General features: G+C 47.7%; 1 protein-coding gene across 1 annotated transcript in view; it reads left to right on the forward strand.

The window, feature by feature from the left end:
* Positions 1-22,131, forward strand: part of LOC140390396 (complement factor B-like) — a 155,661-nt gene that overhangs the window by 99,029 nt on the left and 34,501 nt on the right. Inside the window, exons 5-10 of the mRNA XM_072475534.1 lie at positions 1,207-1,302; positions 4,510-4,652; positions 7,480-7,618; positions 10,078-10,224; positions 14,683-14,772; positions 19,514-19,648. Of these exons, the coding sequence (XP_072331635.1) occupies positions 1,207-1,302; positions 4,510-4,652; positions 7,480-7,618; positions 10,078-10,224; positions 14,683-14,772; positions 19,514-19,648 (750 nt within the window). The remainder of the gene's footprint in view (positions 1-1,206; positions 1,303-4,509; positions 4,653-7,479; positions 7,619-10,077; positions 10,225-14,682; positions 14,773-19,513; positions 19,649-22,131) is intronic.

Consider the following 22,131-nt stretch of genomic DNA (forward strand, 5'->3'; position numbering starts at 1 on the left):
TGGCTCCTGGTCAAGCAATAGCTCAATTTTAATGTTTGTACCCTTGATTTAAAACACCATCCTTGATCGTGCGGCCCTCTCTAACTCCGTAATCTCCTCCAACCACTCAACCATCCGAGATGTCTTCAATCCTCTCTTTCTCTTACGCATCCCCAATTTTAATAGCTCCATCATAGGTGGCCATGGGATGAAAACCCCGGAATTCACTCCCTATCCCTCTGCACCTCAAACGTTCCATCTTTAAAGATGCTTTTGGTCGTCTGAACTAATGGCCAGGATTGTTCTGGCACCTAAGTGCTCCCCCCCAGCAAAGAATCTCTGCTGGTCTCCGCTGGACTAAGAGCCGGGCCCGATATGGGAGTCTCTCTTCTTCAGCGTGTTAATTTATGCATGGGGGAGCTAGTCAGAATCTCGGTTTAGGGCCGCCATTTTGAGGTCCGATTCTGAGGTCCGCTTGCAAGCCTCCCTTCCCCCACAATGTTAGACCAGCCCCCCGCCCCTTGCTGACAAGTAGGGACATCCTCCCTCCCACCACGGGAATAATGGCTCAGCGCGCCCCCACTACACCAGCCTGCATGAGGGTGACCCAACCACAATAACTGACCCCTCAGCCATCTCATAAGAGATCCCCATATCAGAGACCCCCACATCAGAGACCCCCACATCAGAGACCCCCACATCAGAGATCCCCACATCAGAGATCCCCATATCAGAGACCTACATTAGTCAGCCTGGCTGAAAGCTGAAGAGCATTCTAGGCAGCAGAGTGAGAAATCACTGCATTTTCACTTACCCTTCCCCAACAGCCACTGCCTCAGACAAATGTGTTTAAGCAGCAGCTGTTACAAGTGTCAGTCGCTTCCTCAAAGGTCAAGTACACTTCAAAGGACTTCAAATCCCTTGACAGCCTTTGAAATGCAGGTTTTTCATTCAATTTCACTCAGCAATACATTGCCTTAGCCAGTGATTGACAGTTGTACTGGTCCAGACACAGCTGCTTGGTGGATTGTTTATCTATCTTTCCCTTCACACCTGAATGCATCTCAAGTACCGTGCTTTGATGCTAACTATGATGTTTATAAATACACTTGCTATGATTGACAGCTCCTCATCAGATCAAAACCTGCCGTGTGTGTTCTACTGAGAAAAAGAACGTTCATGCTTGAATGGAAGGGCTTTGTTTTAATTTGACATCTCTGATTTCAGACAAGCATTCCTTTGACTTGCCGGAGGAAGTGGCTTCTCATTTCTCTGCCTCATTTACACGCATCCTGAGTGAGTCGAACGTCGTAAAGAAAAGTGGTGAGGAACTCGATTTGGTTCTCGATATTTTACTGCAGGTGTAGCTTCTGGGAGTAACAGGGTGGCTTGGGTGAGGGTTTCAGATAGGTGACGTCTGAGGTCCCCACTGCATCTCTTTCCCTGGCAGAAGCCCGAGATAAATCAACGCCTCAGTGTCACATCTGATGCGTTTCTGACTCTTTATTCACACTAGCACTAAAAACGCCAATTTCCACCTCCATAACATCATTCAACTTCACCCCCCCACCACAGCCTCCACCTCAGCCCATCAATTGCTGAAACCCTCATTACTACCTTCTTTACCTCTAGCCTCTCCTATCCCAATGCAACCGAGATTGGTCACTCACATCCTGCACACCGTAAACCTGAGTTCATCCAAAACACTGTCTTCACTAGCGATCCTATCACCTCTGTGCTCACTGTCCAACACAGGTTGCCAGTGCATGGCCTTTTCCCACAGACGTTTCATTAAGTTAGAGGTGCTAATAAACATAGGGAACTAGTAAACTGTGCAAAACAGTATGTATAAGATTAGAGTCAGAGTTTCAGGGAAAGATTTAGAAATGGGATGGCGTGGAGTGGTTAGCACTGCTGCCTCACAGCTCCGGGGTCCTAGGTTCAATTCCGGACTTGGGCAACTGTTTCTGTGGAATTTGCACATTCTCCCTGTGTCTGTGTGGGTTTCTCCAGGTGCTCCGGTTTCCTCCCACAGTCCAAAGATGTGCAGGTTAGGTGGATTGGCCATGCTAAATTGCCCCTTAGTGTCTAGGGATGTGCAGATTAGGTTGGGTTATAAGGATACGGTGAGTTTTGTAAGGGCCACGAAGAATCCAGCACTAGTTTTAAGGATACAAAATAATAACATTTATTTACTATAACATATATACATAACAGTAGCAGTAACTTCCCTTGCTACCTTCTCCTTCCTCCTGGTTCCTGAACTGGCCAGCTTATTTATACTAGGAGTTTGTCCGCCCCCCTCATTGGGGAAGCTCATACTCCCACAGGATTGTGGGATAGTCATTAGTCCCCAGCCAATCGTAAGTAGGCAGGTTATAACAGTGAGGAAGTGTGACTGGGTAGATTTCTTTTTTAGAGGGTTGGTACAGACTCGTAGAATCCCTACAGTGCAGAAGGAGGCCATTCGGCCCATCAATGTCAGAGGTAGGTTCTTTACTCAGAGAGTAGTAAGGGTGTGGAATGCCCTGCCTGCAACAGTAGTGGACTCGCCAACACTAAGGGTATTCAAATGGTCATTGGATAGACATATGGACAATAAGGGAATAGTGTAGATGGGCTTAAGAGTGGTTTCACAGGTCGGCGCAACATCGAGGGCCGAAGGGCCTGTACTGCGCTGTAATGTTCTATAGATTTAATTGTATTCAAATCTATTCTAATGGCTATATACCCACACTGTACACAGGTAGACCCATTGAGACAAAAAGATAGGACTATAAAGGATAGCATATCATAGAATATAACATTGGGTAGGATGGGAGAGAGGGAAAAGAAAGACTTGCATTTATATATAGGGGGAGGGAATTTTCTGTTGTTCTCGGCCAGCAGGATCTTCCACTCCTGCCAATGGCAAACCCCCGCCTGCAAAAAATCCCCCTTGGTGCCTGTTACGGCTGTTGTGTTACCTGCGTGGTCGATAACATGTTACTCAGTCCTTGGTTGATGGTGAGGTCCTCTGAATCTTGTTGAAGAAGACTCAAACTCGTCCAGTGACAACAAATATTTATTGAGTAACTATAACTATAAATGCATGAGTTCTTTACCTTAACATGGAATCTAGGAATTGGGTAACAAGATTTGACAATAATAACTTAATGTAACTCCACTAACTTTCTATGTGATTCAGATGTTGCCCTGTTCCCAGTACACCCACAAGAGAGAGAGAGAGGCCCTGTGTGGCTGCTTTTTATACCCCTGTTGGTCCAGCCCTCTAGTGATCATGTGATGCTGCTATTTACCCATTAACCCCTTGTGTGCATGCACCTATAGAGATCACTACAATGGCCACAGGAAATGTGAAAATGCTTTCCAGCCAGTAAAGCACCACTGTGAAGTAGGAAACTCAGTAAATCTCCCAGACATCAATTCGACAATGGTCAGGTGGTGTGTTTTTGGGGTGTTGATTGAGGGATAATTATTGTCCAGGATTTCGGGCATAACCTCCCTGATGTTCTTCAACATAGCGCTGTGGGATCTTTTACATCCACCTTGGAGAGAAGGCAGCATCTCGGTTGATACCTGGCTGTCCTTCGATACGAATTATAAAAAGTCTGCATGCAAGTTATTGGAAGTCAAGCAGAATGTTGGGCTTCATTGTAGTGAGGATGGAGTATAAAAGTCGGGACGTCTTGCTATGACACCACACCTGGAATACCATGACCAGTTACAGTCACCTTAAGGAGGGACATACTCACATTGGAAGCAGTTCAGAGAAGGTTCACTAAGTTGACTCACGGGATGAGGGGTTTATCTTATGAGGAAAGGTTGGCCCTGTATTCATTGGAGCTCAGAATAATGAGAGGTGATCTAATCGAGACACACAAGATTCTGAGGGGGCTTTGACAGGGTGGATACAGAGCGACTGCTTTCCCCTCATTGGGGAAGCTAGAACTAGGGAGCACAGATTCAAATTAATGGATCTCCATTTTTAGGGAAGGGGAATTTCTTCTCCCAGAGGGTCATTCGTCTGTGGAATTTTCCCCTCCCAGACAGCAGTCGAGGCTGGGTCATTGAATACATTCAAGGTTGAGTTAGTTAGATTTTAGGGAGTCAAGGGTTATGGGGTGGGACGGGGGCAGACAAGAGAGTGGGGGTTGAGGCCACAATCAGAATGGGGCAACAGGCTTGAGGGGCTGAATGGCCTGCTCCTGTTCCTGTTTCTTACGTTGAGCAGCCTGGATGGGATGTTGAACACACAACCTGCTGGCCGAGAGGCAAAAGAGCTGCCAACTGAGGCTCCCAACTGACGGTAATGAGGATGGATGAGAATAATTGGGAATAGGGAAGGAATGGGGTGGATATAGAGAGATCCATGTTCCCTCGACACTAATGTTGGCTCGAATGACATGATGACCCGAGGTGAATACCCTATAGGTGACCCATTGAGAGGCTTCTGCTATTGTGATGTACTACATGAAATGGAGTAAGTGTTATGAAGGACCAAAGCCTGATCTGATAAACGTTTCTTAGATTCCCCAGGTTCCTATGGCCGGAGGCTCGTTCTGGGCCAAGGTCAGAAACTTCACATTTACATTATCTTGGATGTTTCTGGAAGTATTAAGAAAGAGGAATTCCATGAAGCGAGAAATGCTCTCACCTCCTTTATTGACATGGTAAGAGATAGCCTTGGCGTGTTATCTGACTCCAGGTTGTAGCTTCCTGCACGGTGTTCTACACTCAACTGCAGCCTGTCCAGCATACGTCAAGACACAGGTCATGAGTGTAATGGAATACTCTCCACTTTCCTGGTTGAGTGCACCTCCAACAACATTCAAGAAACGCAACACCATTCAGCACAAAGCAGCCCGGCTTGATTGGCACCCCCTCCACCACCAATGCACAGTGGCCGCAGTGAGCACCATCTACAAGATGCACTGCAGCCCCTCAATAAGGCTCCACCCATGGCACCTTCCAAACTCTCCCACCTAGAAGGACAACGTCAGCAGACACATGGGAACACCACCACCTGGAGATTCCCTTCCAAGCCATTCACCATCCTGATTTGGAAATATATTGGCCATTACTTCACTGGATCAGAATCTTGGAGCATCCTCGCTAACAGCACTGTGGGTGTAAGGAGGTGGCTCACCGGGGAAGTTATGGATAGGCAACAAGTGCTGGCCTAGCCAGTGATGCCTGTTATGGGCCAGAGTTTAGAGAGCCCCAAAGTGTATCATGGAGTTCACCTGACCCACAACTTTTAATAGATTGTGGTATGGGGAGCACACGGCCCACTCTACAGGTGTGGTACAGCAGAAATGGGAAAGTATTTTTTAAAGCAAAACAATGTTTATTCTATGAACTCAAGTGAACCTTTTTAAAACATACAGTGAACATCTTAGCAACCATCAATTCAAATACAACAAACCCCCAAAGATACATAACTAAGTAGTCCTTGAGCTTTCCTTTTAACATCCATAAGACTTAAAACAAAACCTTTTAACAGAAGCACCTCAGGTTTAAATTCACGCCTGAGAACAGTAACCACATTGAAATCAGCAAATGGACATTCACAAGCTTGCAGGGATTCACACACATCCTGCTGTGATTGCAGCTCCTCCAAAACTAAAATGAAACCAAACCCACCCTGCAGCAAAATGTCTAAAGTGAAAATAAAAAGCTGACAGACAGCCCAGCTCCACCCACTCTCTGACATCACTGCAGTAGTAAACACCCACTTCTTAAAGGTACTCTCACTACAGATATTTATATACATACCCATTTATAAACACCCATTTCTTAAAGGTACTTTTGCACTATTAATAATGTTGGTGAACCACAAGTCTTCCTTTATATCGATCAAATGACCACACAACCAGCTAGTTAGTTCAAAAGATGGTGTATTTACATAAACAAGAGTTATCTCGACATGCAAACACAATATCTACTAAGAGTTAAACTACACCTATCAGCTACAATAAGCTATACTTAACTTCAGGGTGACCGGCACTGTGCAAATGGATAAGGCCTTTATCTGGATTTCACTTGGCAGGTTCGAAGAAAGTGGCTCTGTCTCTGCTGGGCTCATCCATCAGGTAGCGATCGTTGGTCTTGAACTTGGCTGGCTGTTCCTGCTGCAATTGGGTTGGCACAGGCCGGACCCAAAAGAGACAGAACACATGGCTGTGCTCTCTTTTATCCCTCTGGGATTTTGCACTCTTTGGGGCGGTCCTTAACCTTGGACCCAATAGTTCGACAGGGCTCTGATCACGGTCTTCGATTTCGGCCAATAAAGGGGCGGGTGCCTTGGTGGCTGGGCGGGTCCTTAGTGGTCATTGACCTTGGCAGTTGGGCTTTCTGAGTAAAGGGAGTGGCGCCAATCAGTCTGTGGCTGTACCGGTTGCTTGATTGGAGTTCTAGTGTCCTGGGAAAATGGGCCATTAAAATGCAAACGAGCCGGGGTTTTGATCAGGTCTGGTTACCTGTGTTTCAGATACACATAGGCTCTGTATCTGTCTGAGTCCTGGGTTGGCCATAATTCCCATGGTCCTTTGCAGGTGGCCATCTCAGATGGCTACAGTACTCTCGGATGACACGCCCACATCCAAATGAAAAAACAGTGCTGGCTTTTGTCCAGTGCAAATGTGTGAGAGCGATGGACTTTCATTTCTGTAGCATGTCCCAACGTGCTTTCCAGTCTTTCCAGTACATTGATACTGTTTCAAATACGGCAGCTGAATTATCCCACAACCTCCCAAAAACAGCAGCTGAGCGAGAGAGAGAGAGAGACCAGATAATCTGACTTTTGTGATGTTGACTGCAGGATAACTATTGACCAGGGTGAACATCTCACCTGAAGGGCAACACCTTCAAAAGCGCAGTACTCCGTCAGCACGGCACGGGGAGCATCAATATCGAACCCAGGGGCTTTTGACTCCGAGATAAGCATGCTACCCATTGAGTGAAGGCTAATCCCAATTCTTCCAGTTGTCCATCAGGCAACCTCAGCAGTAGGGAGCGCTAGGTGCCGCCTGTCTGAGACTCTGCGACCAGGTTGCTTTGTAATGCCCTGGAATGTGAGCCGTAATATTATAGACTCACCACCAAGGGTGGCTTGCTGGTAGGACTAATTTGTGCACAGCAGGATCCCACAAATGATAATAATAACCAGAGAGTCTGCTTTTAGCGATATTGACTGAGGAATAGGTGTTGACCCAGGTCACGGGCAAATAACTTTCCTGCTCGTCTTTGAAACAGTGCCATGGGTGTTATTACTTTATCTGAGTGGACCGACTCCATTTTATGCCTCATTTGAAAGACTCCTCAAAGTACTGCAAACAGCCTTGGCTATGGGCCCAAATCTCTGTGCTGTCACCCACACGGGGTGAGGCTGATTGACGGACTGAATCCTCTTGCAGTGTTTTGGTTTTCTGAGTGTTGAGGGTTTTCCAGCCATTTTGATCTTTGGGGTAATCCATTTCCTCTCCTCATACTTCACAGATCAGTCGATTTGAGGTTGCGGTCAATTACGGAGTGGTGACCTTTGGGTCTCGGTCAGACATAGTCATCAATATCGCTCAATTTGAATCGGGATTCTCAGATGTTGTTGTCGATGTGCTGAACGAGCTCAAATTTGAAGGTAGGTGAATATTTTGCATCATTTATCACCTACATTGTTGGTCTGACAAGATTCGCATCCTTGTTTTCAAATCTCTCTATGACCTTGCCCCTTTCCTATCTCTCCCAGTCCCCTGAAATCCTTGGACATTTCTGCGCTCTTCCAATTCTGACTTCTTGAACATCCCTGAATATATTCGCTGTTCCATTGCCGGCTGTGTCTTCAGCTTCCTGGGTCCGAAGCTCTGAAATTCCCTACCTCGACCCCTCCACATCACTTTCCTTCTTTGCACACAATCCCTTAAGTGCAGAAGGAGGCCATTTGGCCTATCGAGTCTGCACCGACCCTCCGAAAGAGTACCCTTCCTGGACCCACTTCCCCGCCCTATCCCCGTAACCCCATAACCCACCAAACCTTTGGACTTTAAGGGGCAATTGATCATAGCCAATCCACCTAACCTGCACATCTTTGGAGAGCCTTAAAGCACCCTTTGAAGCCCAACTCTTGGCTGAGCTTTTGCTCACCTGACCTATGCCTCCTTATGTGGCTGCGTGTCATGTTTGGTTCGATAGGGGGCAGCACGGTGGCACAATGGTTAGCACTGCTGCCTCACGCCGCTGAGGACCCGGGCTCGATCCCGGCCCCAGGTCACTGTTCGTGTGGAGTGTGGTGAATGTATTACTGCTACCATTTGCCACTGTATTGCATTACATTGTATTGTATTATGTTGATGCCCTTGTGGGCTGCGCCAGTGGCTCCGCCCCCTCGGGGGAGGTGTATAGATCTGCAGCCTGTAGGCGGCACTCAGTACAGGGCAGTCGCAGGCAGGACACAGTTCTAGCTGATTAAAACCACTGTTCGCTTCAACTCTTCGCCTCGTGTGAATTGATGGTCACATCATGGAGTTTGCACATTCTCCCCGTGTCTGCTTGGGTCTCACCCCCACAAACCCAAAAGATGTGGAGGGTAGGTAGATTGACCACGCCAAATTGCCCCTTAATTCGTGAAAAAAGAAAAAAGGTACTCAAAATTTTTTTTTAAAAGAAGAAAGATATTTGGTTCGATAATCACTCCTGAGCGACTGAGTGAGCTGCTTTACTACTTCCAAAGCACTTGATAAATATTAAATATTCACTTGACAGCCATTTTGTCTCTGTGGATTTTTCTTAAATGCCATTTTTAATTCTACCACCCTCTGAAGCTTTGATCCCCCACAGAAACATGTTTCATTAAGGGCTGTTCCCTGTATATCTCTCAGGGAAGACTATTCAGAGTATGCTATTCGGTCCCTTGAGCCTGGCCCAAGACAGACGTGGGTCATGGCTGCTCTGTATCGCAACTCCATTTTGCCGTCTTGTTTCAGTGTCTCTTCATACCCTTCCCCAATGAAGACCGACTGCTCGTGGGTTTTTGATATTTCCAATTGATCCAGGTTTCCATAAGCCCCTCATGTGACTAAATTCTTCTTGTTGTCATCCCCTTACCCTTTTTAAAAAAAAAAAAAAACTTTTTGCGGAATGGCTGGCTGAGTCAAGGTTAAGGATCAACCACATTGCTTTCGATCTGGTGTCAAATGGAGGGTGGGCAGATTTACTTTCTTAAAGTGGCAGTAATGATCCATTTGGTTTTTTTTGCAATGATTGCTGACAGCTTTGTGCTCACCATTACTGAGGCTAGTCCACAATTCCAGATTTTATTAATTGAGGTTAAATTGCACCAACTGCTGTGGGATTCGAACCCACTTCCCTGGGTTACTAGTCACATGACGTTACCGTTACCCCACCATCTCCCCATAAAGAAGCGCTGTTGACTTGCTGACATTAAATTTTAGCTGCTGCTTCTCCACCCAAAGTTCAACTCAATGCTTTAGCCTGTTCGGCCTTGCTACCACCAAGGCTCAGCTCAACATTTTGGGGGGGTTCCCCCCTTGTTCTGCCCTCTCTCGGCAGCATGGTGGCACTGTGGTTAGCACTGCGGCCTCACATCATCTGGGACCCGGGTTCGATTTCGGCCTTGGGTGACTGTCTGTGTGGAATTTGCATGCACTCCCCGTGTCTGCGTAGGTTTCCACCCGATTTCCTCACAGTTCAAAGATGAGCAGGTTAGGTGGATTGACCACACTAAATTGCCCCTTGGTGTCCAAGGTTGTGCAGGTTAGATGGGGTTACAGTGTTAGGGATACAGGGATAGGGAGGAGGATTCAGGTAGGGTGCTTTTTCAAAGGGTTGGTGCAGACTCGATGGGCCAAATGACCTCCTTTGGCACTGTAGGGATTCTATGGTTCTACAATGTCCCCATGTGAAGTCTTTTTTCATTTTTTTCATTTTCGTTATCTGAAAGGTGGCACCTCTGGCTGTGCTGCAATCCCTGGGTACTGCACTGGGAGGGTAGACCTGGTTTCAATGCTCAAATTCAGATTAGGAGCCGCCAAACGTCCATCCTGGAAACACACTAACTGTCCCTTTCATTCTGCCCCTTAGAAATCACAAAGGCCAGCCGCACAGGAACGAACATGACCGGAGCTTTGAAAACTGTTTTTCAGATGATGGTTCTCAAGAAGGCATCGATGAATTTGGCGGAGTCAGAATGGAGGGCGGTGAGACACACCATCATGATCTTCACTGATGGTAAGTGGTAACCCGCTGGGTGGCCCACTTCCACCTCAGGGGTACATTTTACCATCATCTCTGTTTGCAATACCTGTCGTCGCCAGCGTCTCCTCAACTCTTCTTAATGCTGGGCTAAACATAAGAACGCAAGAACATTAAGAGCAGCAGGAGGCCATCCAGCCCTTCGAGCCTGATCCGCAATTCAATAGACATGGCTGATCCGAATGTGCCCTTAACTCCATTTCGTCCGTGTCCATTCCCACAACCTCTCACTCTCTTGTCGGTCAAAAATCAAAGTCGACCTTGAATGTATTCAATGTTCGAACCTCCACTGCTCTCTGAGGGAGACGTCCAACTTCTAACAACTCTGTGAAAGAAGAAATACCTCCTCATCTTTGTCTTAAACGGGAGACCCCTTATTTTGAAATTGTGCCCCCAGGTTCTAGATTCCCACACAGGAGGGGCGGGAGGCATGGGGGGGGCGGGGGGGGGGGGGGGGGGGTTACACATCCTCTCAGCATCAACTCCGTCAAGTCTCTTCAGAATCTGCTATGTTTCAGTAAGATTGCTTTTCGTTCTTCTATCCTCCAATGGGTATTGAGCCAATTCGCACAACCTTTCCGTCAGAAAACCTCACCATCCCAGAACCTTGTGAACCTTCCCTGAACTTCATCCAAAGCAATTCTATCCCCCCTGAAGTGTGTCTTGTTTTTCATCTGTTTATCGCTCCATGGGTTGGCCACACTATTTCTCCGCTGATTTTCTGTTCTCGGCTGCCTTCAATGCCTTGTCCCATTGAAAGGCCTTGCACAACATAAGGAGACCAAAACTGTACACAATACTCCAGGTACGGTCTCACCAATGCGCTCTGTGGTTGGAACTGATCTGCACCCTGTCCATTTGAGTTCTGTGGCCCAACGCAGGGCGCTTCTAAACCCTTTACCCATGATCCAGGAGAAGGCGGTGACTTCTGAAAGTCAACCTTTCATCATGGTGTTTTGCTACAATTAATACAATAGGGTGGCGCAGTGGTTAGCACTGCTGCCTCACAGCGCCAGGGATCCAGGTTCGTATCCGGCTTTGGGTGACTATGTGGAGTTTACACTTTCTCCCTGTGTCTGTGTGGGTTTCCTCCAGGTGCTCCAGTTTCCTCCCACAATCCAAAGATGTGCAGGTTAGGTGGATTGGCCATGCTAAATTGCCCCTTAATGTCCAAGGATGTGTAGGTTAGAAAGTGGGGAATTGGGTGGGGGGAATGGGCTTAGGTAGGACGCTTTTTCGGAGTGCAGACTCAATAGGCCAAATGGCCTTCTTTGGCACTGTAGGGATTCTATTCTATGGATTAATGCCCCTGTTCTCCACATGTGGACTGCTGAGTTTGCCTCTCTCGATTGAAGGAAGGATACACTTGCATTGGAGGTAGTACAGTGAAGGTTCACTGAATTTGTCCCTGGGATGAAGGGGTTGTCCCATGATAAGAGCTTGAGAAAATTGGGTTTATATTCTCTGGAATTTGGAAAAATGAGAGGCGTTCTCATTGAAATGTCTTGTAGGTGTTGAGAGGCTAGACATTGAGAGATTATTTCTGCTGGTAGGGAACCTAAAACACATGGACACAGTCTCAGGTTATAAGCAGTTGATCATTTAGAACTGAGATGAGGAGAAATGTCTTCACCCAAAGGGTTGCGAATCTTTAGAATTCTCTACCAGAGGATTGTGGATGATCTATCGTTCAATATATCTCAGTCTGGGATAGATAGAATTTTAGTCTCAGGGAAGAAAAGGATATGGCGAGCGGTGGGAAAGTGAGGTTGGAGCCCCTCAAGGTCAGCCGTGATCGTATGGAATGATTGAGCAGACTCGATGGGCCGAATGCGTCTGCTCCTCTTTCTTAGGATTTATGCTGAGCCTCGACCCACACTCTCCAACACTAAGGTTATTGCATCTTTCAATTTTCCTCTTAATCACCAGTACACCACCCTGCACAGCCTTCCTTCACGTCTGCACAACCTCACTTGTTCAATTAAGCTTCTATTTCATCACCTCCTAGACCACCCGCCAACTCCTCCTTTCCCACAGCAAAGATTCACCTTCCCATCAGAGTGTGGTGCAGTGGGCAGACTGTTTGGCTCTGTGTCAGACAGTCGTGGGTTCATGCCCTTATACAGCATTCAATCCACCATGGAATGAACATTGGCTACGCTGATGCACTATTAAGAAACCAGTACTGAGGGAGTGCTGCACTGTCAGAGGGTCAGGACTGAGGGAGTGCTGCACTGTCAGAGGGTCAGGACTGAGGGAGTGCTGCACTGTCAGAGGGTCAGGACTGAGGGAGTGCCGCACTGTCAGAGGGTCAGGACTGAGGGAGTGCTGCACTGTCAGAGGGTCAGGACTGAGGGAGTGCTGCACTGTCAGGGGGTCAGTACTGAGGGAGCGCTGCACTGAGAGGGGGTCAGTACTGAGGGAGTGCTGCACTGTCAGAGGGTCAGGACTGAGGGAGCGCTGCACTGTCAGGGGGTCAGTACTGAGGGAACGCTGCACTGTCAGAGGGTCAGTACTGAGGGAGCGCTGCACTGAGAGGGGGTCAGTACTGAGGGAGTGCTGCACTGTCAGAGGGTCAGTACTGAGGGAGTGCTGTGCTATCAGAAGTGCAGTACTGAGGGAGTGCTGCAAAGTCATAGGTTCAGTACTTAGCGCATGTTGCACGGCTGGAAGTCAGTACTGAGGGCGCGCTATACTTTCAGCGGGACAGTACTGAGGGAGTGCTGCACTGTCAGAGGGTCAGTAATGAGGGAGTGCTGCACTGTCAGAGGGTCAGTACTGTACGAGTGTTGCACCTTCGGCGGGTCACTACTGAGGAAGCGCCGCACTGTCAGAGGGTCAGTACTGAGGGAGTGCTGCACTGTCAGAGGGTCAGTACTGAGGGAGTGCTGCACTGTCAGAGAGTCAGTACTGAGAGAGTGCTGCACTGTCAGAGGGTCAGTACTGTACGAGTGCTGCACCATCGGTGGGTCAGTACTGAAGAAGTGCTGTACTCTTGGGACATCGTACACTTAGGAGGTCAGGTCTGAGGGAGCGCTGCACCTTTGGAAGATCAGTACTGAGGGAGTGCTTCACTATCGAGGAAATAGTACATAGGGAGACCTGCATACTGCTCCTGGATCATATTTCTCCTGTCCACCATCTACAAGGCACAAGTCTGGAGTGTAATGGAATAATCTCCACTTGCCTGGCTGAGTGCAGCTCCAACAACACTCAAGAAGCTCAACACCATCCAGGACAAAGCAGCCCCGCTTGATTGCTCCCCCTTCCACAACATTCAATCCCTCCACCACCAATGATCAGTGGCGGCCGTGAGTAACATCTGCAAGGTGCACTGCAGTAACTCACCAAGGTTCCTGAGGCAGCACCTTCCAAACCCATGACCACTACCACCTAGAAGGACAAGAGCAGCAGATACCTGGGAACCCCACCAACTGGAGGTTCCCCTCCAAGCTACTCACCACCTTGACTTGGGAATATATCGCCATTCCTTCACTGTTGCAGGGTCAAAATCCTGGAACCCCTTCCCTAATACACGGTGGGTGTACCTACACTTCACAGACTGCAGCGGTTCAAGAAGGCAGCTCACTACCACCTTCTGAAGGGCAACTAGGGATGGGCAATAAATGCTGACCTAACCAGCAACGCCCACATCCCATAAATAAATAATAAATAAAGAAACTGCCTCCACAGTCGTCATGACATTAATCATTCCCCTACCACTTTCCCCTGTGCTCATTGAACTACACTGGCCTCTCTTGTGTTATGTACTCTGGGAGAACACAGGCTGCAACTGGATGCAGATTTAACCAAAAGATACTGCAGACCTTGAAGTTAGTTCAATCTGATTTATTGAACCTGTCGCACAGTTCTCTATGAGTTCGACTCTCTGCTAACCTAAGTGTGGTTACTCTGTCTGACTGAACCAGACTAGCTCTTAGACACGTGCTGGAGGTGTGATACTGTACCTACACCCTGACTCACTCTGTAGATGTTCCTCAGTGGAAAGAGGCGGAGTGTGAGTGCCTCGTGCCTTTTAGAGTGAAACACCACCCCTGAGTGTCCTGCCTGCTCATTGGTCATGTCCTGTTCTCTGTGTTCATTAGCTGCTTGTCTGTGCCTGTCTGTATATCATTATCTGCATGTCTGCATATCATGACAGCCTCCAGTCAAGCAATGCCGATTGTAACATTCTCACCACCATTTTCAAATCCCCCACAGCCTCGTCCCCTACCCCACCCCCTTCCCTATCTCTGCAATCTCCTCTAACTGCTGCATCCCAATTTCTTTCGAGACGACCTCTCTCGCAAAGTATCTCTGGCGCTGCCAAGCCCCAGCACCAGCACTAACTCTCAGGGAGAGAATTGGAGTATTGGTTAAGGTCACCACTGAAAATCTTAACATGCAAAGTTAGGATTCTTGTCTGTTTTCCAGGGAGGACCAACATGGGCGGAAGCCCCAAACCGATGATGGATCAGATTCAGAGGTTCCTGGACATCAAGCAGTCTCGGGAAGATTTTCTCGGTAAAGACACTCTTCCAAGAGGCCAGTAGTGGCGGAGAGCAATATTTGGCAGCGTGGGCCTGAAAATAAGGCTGGCCCTTATTTTATCACAAAGTAATGGTTTGACATTAAAACATTGAGTTGAGGAAGTTGAAAGGAAGAATTGTTACGATTCGAACTCCATCTTGGAATTTGTGGTTGTCATTTTGGGCACCCTGAGTTTTATGTGTTAGAATCATAGAATCTCACCAGTGCAGAAGGAGGCCATACAGCCCATCGAGTCTGCTTCGACCTTCCGAAAGAGTACCCTACCCAGGCCACAACCCCTCCCTATGGTTATTAAGGGGGAATTTAGCATGGCCCGTCCACCTAACCTGCACAACCTTGGACTGTGGGAGGAAACCGGAGCACCCGGAGGAACCCCACACAGACACGGGGAGAACGGACAAACTCCACACAGACAGTCACCCAAGGTCAGAATCAAACCCGGGTCTCTGGCGCTGTGAGGCAGCAGTGCTAACCACTGTGCCACCGTGCTGCCACGCAGGTGCCACTGTGTTATGGGAGCCCATGAATCCCTCTGGCCCTATCGGGTTCACCCCTCCCATCGGCTGGTACCAGGCTGGTCACCAGAATGAGAGTCCACATTACGGCTAGTCAACCAGGGAATCCTTCCACTAACTCCCTCCATTCCCAATGGAAGGTTGGGTCTGGAGGGCAGGGGTTGGTGTTGGGACACCTGCTTTTCTTGATCTAAACTGAAGAGTGTAGCGGGCACAGTTTCTAAACATTGCAGACAACACAAAACTTGGAAGTAATTGTGAACTGTGAGAAGGATCGTGATAGAGTTCGAGGGGACGTAGACCGGTTGGTGGAATGGCGGATATAATTGGACACACGCAAGCGTGCAGTGATGCATTTTGACAGGATGAATAAGGAGAGACATCAAAAAAATAAAGGGCACAATTCTGAAAAGGGGACAGGACCCTGGAAGTATTTGTACATAAGTAATGGAATGTGGCATGACAAGTTGAGTATAGTGTTTAGCAAGTGAAGCATACACTCCCTAGGCTTTATAAAGAGAGATGCAGAGCTCACAATCGAGGAAGTTATTTTAGTCCCGTATAAATCACTGGTTCAGCATCAACTGGAGTATTGCTTCCAGGTCTGGGTGTCACACTTTAGGAAGGGTGTGAAAGCATCAGTGAGAGTGCAGAAAATTTCACACGATTGGTTCAGGGTTGACAAATTTTTGTCACGGAGGAAGATGGGAGAGGTTGGCGTGGATATTGTGAGAAACATAAAGGGTCAATGTAATGAACATAGAACATAGAACAGTACAGCACAGAACAGGCCCTTCGGCTCTCAAAGTTGTGCCGAGCTTTGTCCGAAACCAAAATCAAGCTATCCCACTCCCAAAAGAACATGACATGTTCCACTCTAGTCACTAGATGGGCTATAGAGCAACCATATAAATATCACATGCCGCCTTGACTTCTGGGAGAGAGTGAAAGAGAGCCAGACTGAGTAGATGTGAGTTAGTTTAGATGCTAGCATAGTTTAGTGTTGTAGAAATGTAGTGTATTCTTTATTTATCTCATTCCTTAGCAAATGTTCAAATCTAATTCAGTGTTGTGTAATAAATTAGCTTTGTTCATTAAACACTGCTTGCTGTTCTTTGTCAACACTACAAAGAACACACCAGCTGGGGCTGCTCTTCCTGGTTGGGAGGAGGTTTGTGATAGATATTCAAAAGCATGAGGTGGAGAAAGATTCAATCGGGGCTTTCAACAGAGAATCAGATCATCATCTGAAGAGGAAGAATTTTCAGGACTATGGGGAGAAAGGCAGGGGAGTGACACTGGGTGACTTGATCTTGCTGAGAGCCAGCACGGGCAGATTGGGCCGAATGTCCTCTTTCTGTGCTGTAGCCATTCTATGATGTTAAGATTCCATGTATAAGAGAGGCACGGTGGCCGACTGGTTCGCACTGCTGCCTCACTGCGCCAGGGGCTCGGGTTCGATGTTGACCTCGGGTGACTATCTGTGCAGAGTTTTCACGTTCTCCCCGTGTCTGGGTGGGTTTCCTCCGGGTGCTCCGGTTTCCTCCCACAGTCCAAAGATGTGCAGGTTAGGTGGATTGGCCGTGCTAAATTGTCCCTTAGTCTTCAAACATGTGCAGACAAGAGTACGGGGTTGTAGGGATAGGACGGGGGTGCGGGTCTATGTAGAGGACTGGTGCAGACTCGATGGGCCAAATGGCCTCCTTCTGCATTGTCGCGATTGTATAAAAACAATAACTATGCCACACTACCAGACTGATAGTCATCCGGCGAATCCTTCCACTGCTTCCCAGTGTTCTCCAAGGGATAGGTATGCAATATATTATGGGGAACATTTTCCCTGCCAATGAAAACTTAGCATGGTACTGTTTGTGACGACACCATTCAGTGTACCGTGTCACCCCCCTCATCATGCTTGTGCCTGCTTTCTATTGTACTCAGAGATATCAGTTTCCTGGCACGGCAGGCAAAGTTAAAATTGCTCCCAGAATATTAATCCTGGTCCTTTGATCCACTGGGGAACCTGGAGCTGCATCATGATCGCCTCTTTGCACATGAACACATGGTACCTTTATTCCTTTCCCGATCACTTGTCACCTAACCCTACTGCCAACTACCCCATGAGTTTCTGCATAAACTGCTACATTATCCCACCAATCACATAATTCTTCTGCCTCCCCATGCAGCCCTTAAAGTGATCAGATCCCTCTACATTGGAGCAGTAGCCGCAAGCTTCCATGTGTTTCTGAGCTCTCATGCAGTGCCACTCCCTGTGCTCAGGACCAATTGGGCATACGAGCTGCAATTTAACTCTGGCCATCTTGCGTCTCTTAAGACGATGTTTTTCGGCTGTGGTGGTCAACTCTTGTGTTAAGCATGGCCTAGTGTGGCTCAGGAATCCCTCTCCAGCATGGCAGCCCCTCTCGCAGAGGGAGACGTTGTGGTGAGACGACGCAGGTTTCGCCTGCCCCTGCTTTCTTTCCGGGCCCTCTTCAGTCTAACCGAGCACTCTCGTTTCTGCTCATGTTTTCAGATGCTGGCGGTGTGAAGAATTCAGTCCAGTTAGTGAAGCTCGGATGGGCCATGGTGGGTCAACACCGCACTCGTTAAGAGTTGCCTGTATTGAGGTGGACATTGGCTGATCAGTGGGAAACTATTATCCCCCTCACTGTTTGAGGCAGCTCAGAGAACGCATTCTCTACCCCAGAGGAGTTGGGTTCAGCACTCGGGACTGCTGTCTCCTGTGTTGTCTTCACCCTCCACATCCTCTCCCAGATGCAAGGCCAGGAACGATTGGTGGAGAATGTGGGCTACCCAACTTCCAGAATCCCGGTAGATTCCAAATGATTGCAACGCCCTAAGGTTGGTACCGGCTTGGTTGTAGAAGCTGTTGGATAGATGACAGATTTAGACATCAATCCACCTTTGGGCTCCACTCAGATTTTCAGCCTTCAGCTTTTTTTTAATAGAATTTACAGTGCAGAAGGAGGCCATTCGGCCCATTGAGTCTGCACCGGCCCTTAGAAAGAGCATCCTACTTAAGCCTCCACTTCCACCCTATCCCCGTCACCCAGTAACCCCACCTAACCTTTTTTAGGACACAAAGGGCAATTTATCATGACCCAATCCACCTAACCTGCACATCTTTGGACTGTGGGAGGAAACCGGGGCTCCCGGAGGAAACCCACACAGACATGGGGAGAACGTGCAGACTCCACACAGACAGTGACCCAAGCTGGGAATCAAACCTGGGACCCTGGAGCTGTGAAGCAACTGTGCTAACCACTGTGCTACCGTGCTGTCCTCTCCCGAGGTAGCCACAGGGCAATGGAGCTATTCACCCACAACTGGGAGTTTGGGTTTATGAAGTGCCAGGGTGTGCCCACGTGATAGTGGGCACAGACGCGGTATATCTGGAGGCCAAACCTCCTTCCGGGACACTTGAAACGTTAGTTTGGGACTCTGAAGGAGCCAGTTTTTGTGTGTCACCACGAGGAGGCACGGCCAAACACTTGTCAATGGATAGAGGCTGTGTACTGACGTGGATATCTTACTCAATTGGCTCTCTTGCCAGTGATGTTGACTGAGAAGCAAACTAGCGCACGCAAAAGCAGAGAGCATCCTACACCTCTTTGTTAGAGATCTAAAGTCACAGGAACACAGAATGTTATGGATGGGATAATAGTCCATGCAGTTCCCCTCCAACCATTCTGTTGCAATGAAAATGGAGTGATCGATTAATCATACTAATAAATCCCTTATATATTAGCCTAGAACATAAGCAGACTTAAATGGAGGAAAATCAGCCAAATGTGGGGAGAGCGATGCCCAATGTTGGTCCGACATTCACCATGTCCATTGAGTAGAGGCTGCCCACTCTGGATGGAGATGTTTCATTTGGCTGAATGGGTGATCTCTGGGTTGGCAGGGTCCAGCTCCATTCCAAAGGCTTCAGGGAGGATACTGAGGCACTTCTGCACTGGTGGAGGTCGACACTGAAGATCCAATGGCTTTTTTTGCAGGCAATTCCAAGATGCCTCAGTATCCTGGCTAACATTCCTCAATCAATGCAAAAAAAACGACCCGACACTAAGTGGGGTTGTGGAGTGGGACGCGCTGTGGGGCAGATAGATCAACCTGTCGATGTGGCTTTCTGTCCAAATAAAGCCGTGCTCAGGAAGTGTCTGCTTCTTTTGCAGATGTATACGTGTTTGGGCTTGGCGACGATTTCGACAGGGAGGAGATCAACGCCATCGCGTCCAAAAAAGATAAGGAGAAGCATGTGTTTTTCCTGCGGAGGGATGATCTACCGGACGTATTTAGCTCAATACTGGGTAAGAGAGGTTTGGTTCCAATTTTGACCAAGGAGACATTCCCAAATTCATCTCGATGGCCAAAGGGATGCAGGGAACAAGACTGCAGGAATGTGATCGCTCCAGTTGCTGAGCCCTTTCCTAATCTCTTCCAATCGCTCCATAAATCTCTCCACCTCACCTCTCCTTGTCTTTTAAAACCTCCTTTCAACACAGTGGCCACGCTTTTCAGCACTGCCGTCCTTCCCTTGGCACCCATTTTTGTTCCATTACGACCCCGCAAAGTATCTGAAGGCATTCTTAAGGGTGCTATATAAATACAGGTAGTTACTGGTGAAGTGGAAGCTGCACAGATGTTAGATGGTGGGAATAAACTCTGACCAGGGCTTGATCTGTCTACCAAATGTAAATAGGCAAAAGGCTGCATTGAAACAGCAGACAGAGGAACATAACATGGCTTGTGTTAAGTGCTTGCTAAGTCTTCCAGTTCTTTAAGGCTACAGTCCTTTTAGTAAAATTGTATTAGAACAGTAGAGGTTTAGGGAACAAAATCCATTAAGCCCAGTGTGTCTGTACTGTCACTTTACTGGAACAATCCCAAACTAATCCCACCATCCCCCTCTCTCTGGATGGCCCTGTATCAATCCCAAACTAAACCCACTAACCCATTCATTCCCTATCGCCCTGTCTCAATCCCAAACTAATCCCACTGACCCATTTACTCCCTATGGCCCTGTATCAATCTCAAATGAATCCCACTGATTTGATCTTAGCTCATAGCCCGCATCAACCCCAAACTAATCCCATTGCCCACATACTCCCTATAGCCCTGTATCAAACCCAAATAATCCCACTGATTTAATCTCTCCCCATAGTCTTGTATCAAGCCCAAACCAATATGACTGTCCCATTCTCTCACCATATCCCTGTATCAATCATAAACCCTAATCTAACTGTCCCATTCAGGAGCATTCCTGAAGAATCTAAGTTCTCAAGTCTCTCCATATGGCTAGATATTTGGACTTTATTAACCTTTGCCCAACAGGACCCCCAAAACTGTGCACCATTCTACAACTGGCCAAACCACTATTATTCACTTACACATCTCCAGAACTCTGCTTATTGCTCATCCCAAAGTTTTCCCAACTTGCCCTCACACTGATGTGGAATTCTGTTTTCAAAGCGCTCAGAATTGTTTCATTAAATGTATGCACAAGGTGCCTTGTCCTTCCTCTTAGCATGTGCTATCTCACACTTGTCCAGCTTAAACTGCATCCGCCACCAATCTGCCACTTCTGCTTAACTGCCTCAGCTAGGAGGTATCGGTAATGGAAATGCCTCGATTGCTCACAGTGGCAATATCTTCCTTGAAGTTGCCGCCCTCTTCCTCTCAAAATCTTCTCTGTCATTGTTAATTATGAAGTTGTTACTTCAGTCATTTATCTACGATCACTTAATAATCTTGTCCTACATCAGGTCGACACAGGGATCTACTTAACCTCTGTTGGTTCCTTGTCCGACAATGTTTCAAGTTTTAAATTCTGATCCAAATATTCAAATCTCTTCATGTCCTTGCACCTTTGTCCAACCCTACAACCCTCTGAGATCTCCGTGCTCCACCAATTTGGGGCACTTGAGCCAAATTTCAATCACTTTACAGTTGACGGCCGTGCTTTAAAGCTCTCCAACGCTCTGGAATTTTCTCCCTTCTTCTCTCTCTCTTCCTTTAAAATATACCTTTTTGGCAAAGCATTTGGTCACCTGGCCTAGCGTCTCGTCAGGTGGCTGGATGTCAAATTGTGTCAGCTGAGACGACTTGGGATGTTTTACTGCACATGTGGTGCGAGGGAAATGTAACTTCTTGTTCATACCTGTGTACAAACAGCATCACCGGAGCACGCAGGAGTTAAGCACTTGTCTGTAATTAGAATATCTACCCTTCAGTCTCCTGGAATGAGGTTTGTCCAAGAGCTGTCCTGTCCGTTCGTGCCTGATTGGGCAATATAGAAAATATAGAATTTTGAGCACATTTATCAGTTTGATGCTTGGGATTTGTTCTGAAGTAGAACTAACAAGCTAGGAACAGGATCATGGTTGATCTGTACCTTAGCTACATACCGCAGCACGGTAGCAGAGTGGTTAGCACAGTTGCTTCACAGCTCCAGGGTCCCAGGTTCGATTCCCGGCTTGGGTCACTGTCTGTGCGGAGTCTGCATGTCCTCCCCGTGTGTGCGTGGGTTTCCTCCGGGTGCTCCGGTTTCCTCCCACAGTCCAAAGATGTGCAGGTTAGGTAGATTGGCCAAGATAAATTACCCTAAGAGCTGGTGCAGACTCGATGGGCCAAATGTCCTCCTTCTGCCCTGTAAATTCTGTGATTCTATGAGCAAGAACAGACAAGTTAAATTGTGAATGCGTTTTCTACTTCAGAAACGTCTACATTTGTAACAATCTACCTGGTTAGCTCGTCTAGCAGAGCTTGCTGGAAAATAATCACAAGAGGAACC

The sequence above is a fragment of the Scyliorhinus torazame genome, chromosome 14, assembly GCF_047496885.1.
Source record: "Scyliorhinus torazame isolate Kashiwa2021f chromosome 14, sScyTor2.1, whole genome shotgun sequence".
Taxonomy (NCBI): domain Eukaryota; kingdom Metazoa; phylum Chordata; class Chondrichthyes; order Carcharhiniformes; family Scyliorhinidae; genus Scyliorhinus; species Scyliorhinus torazame.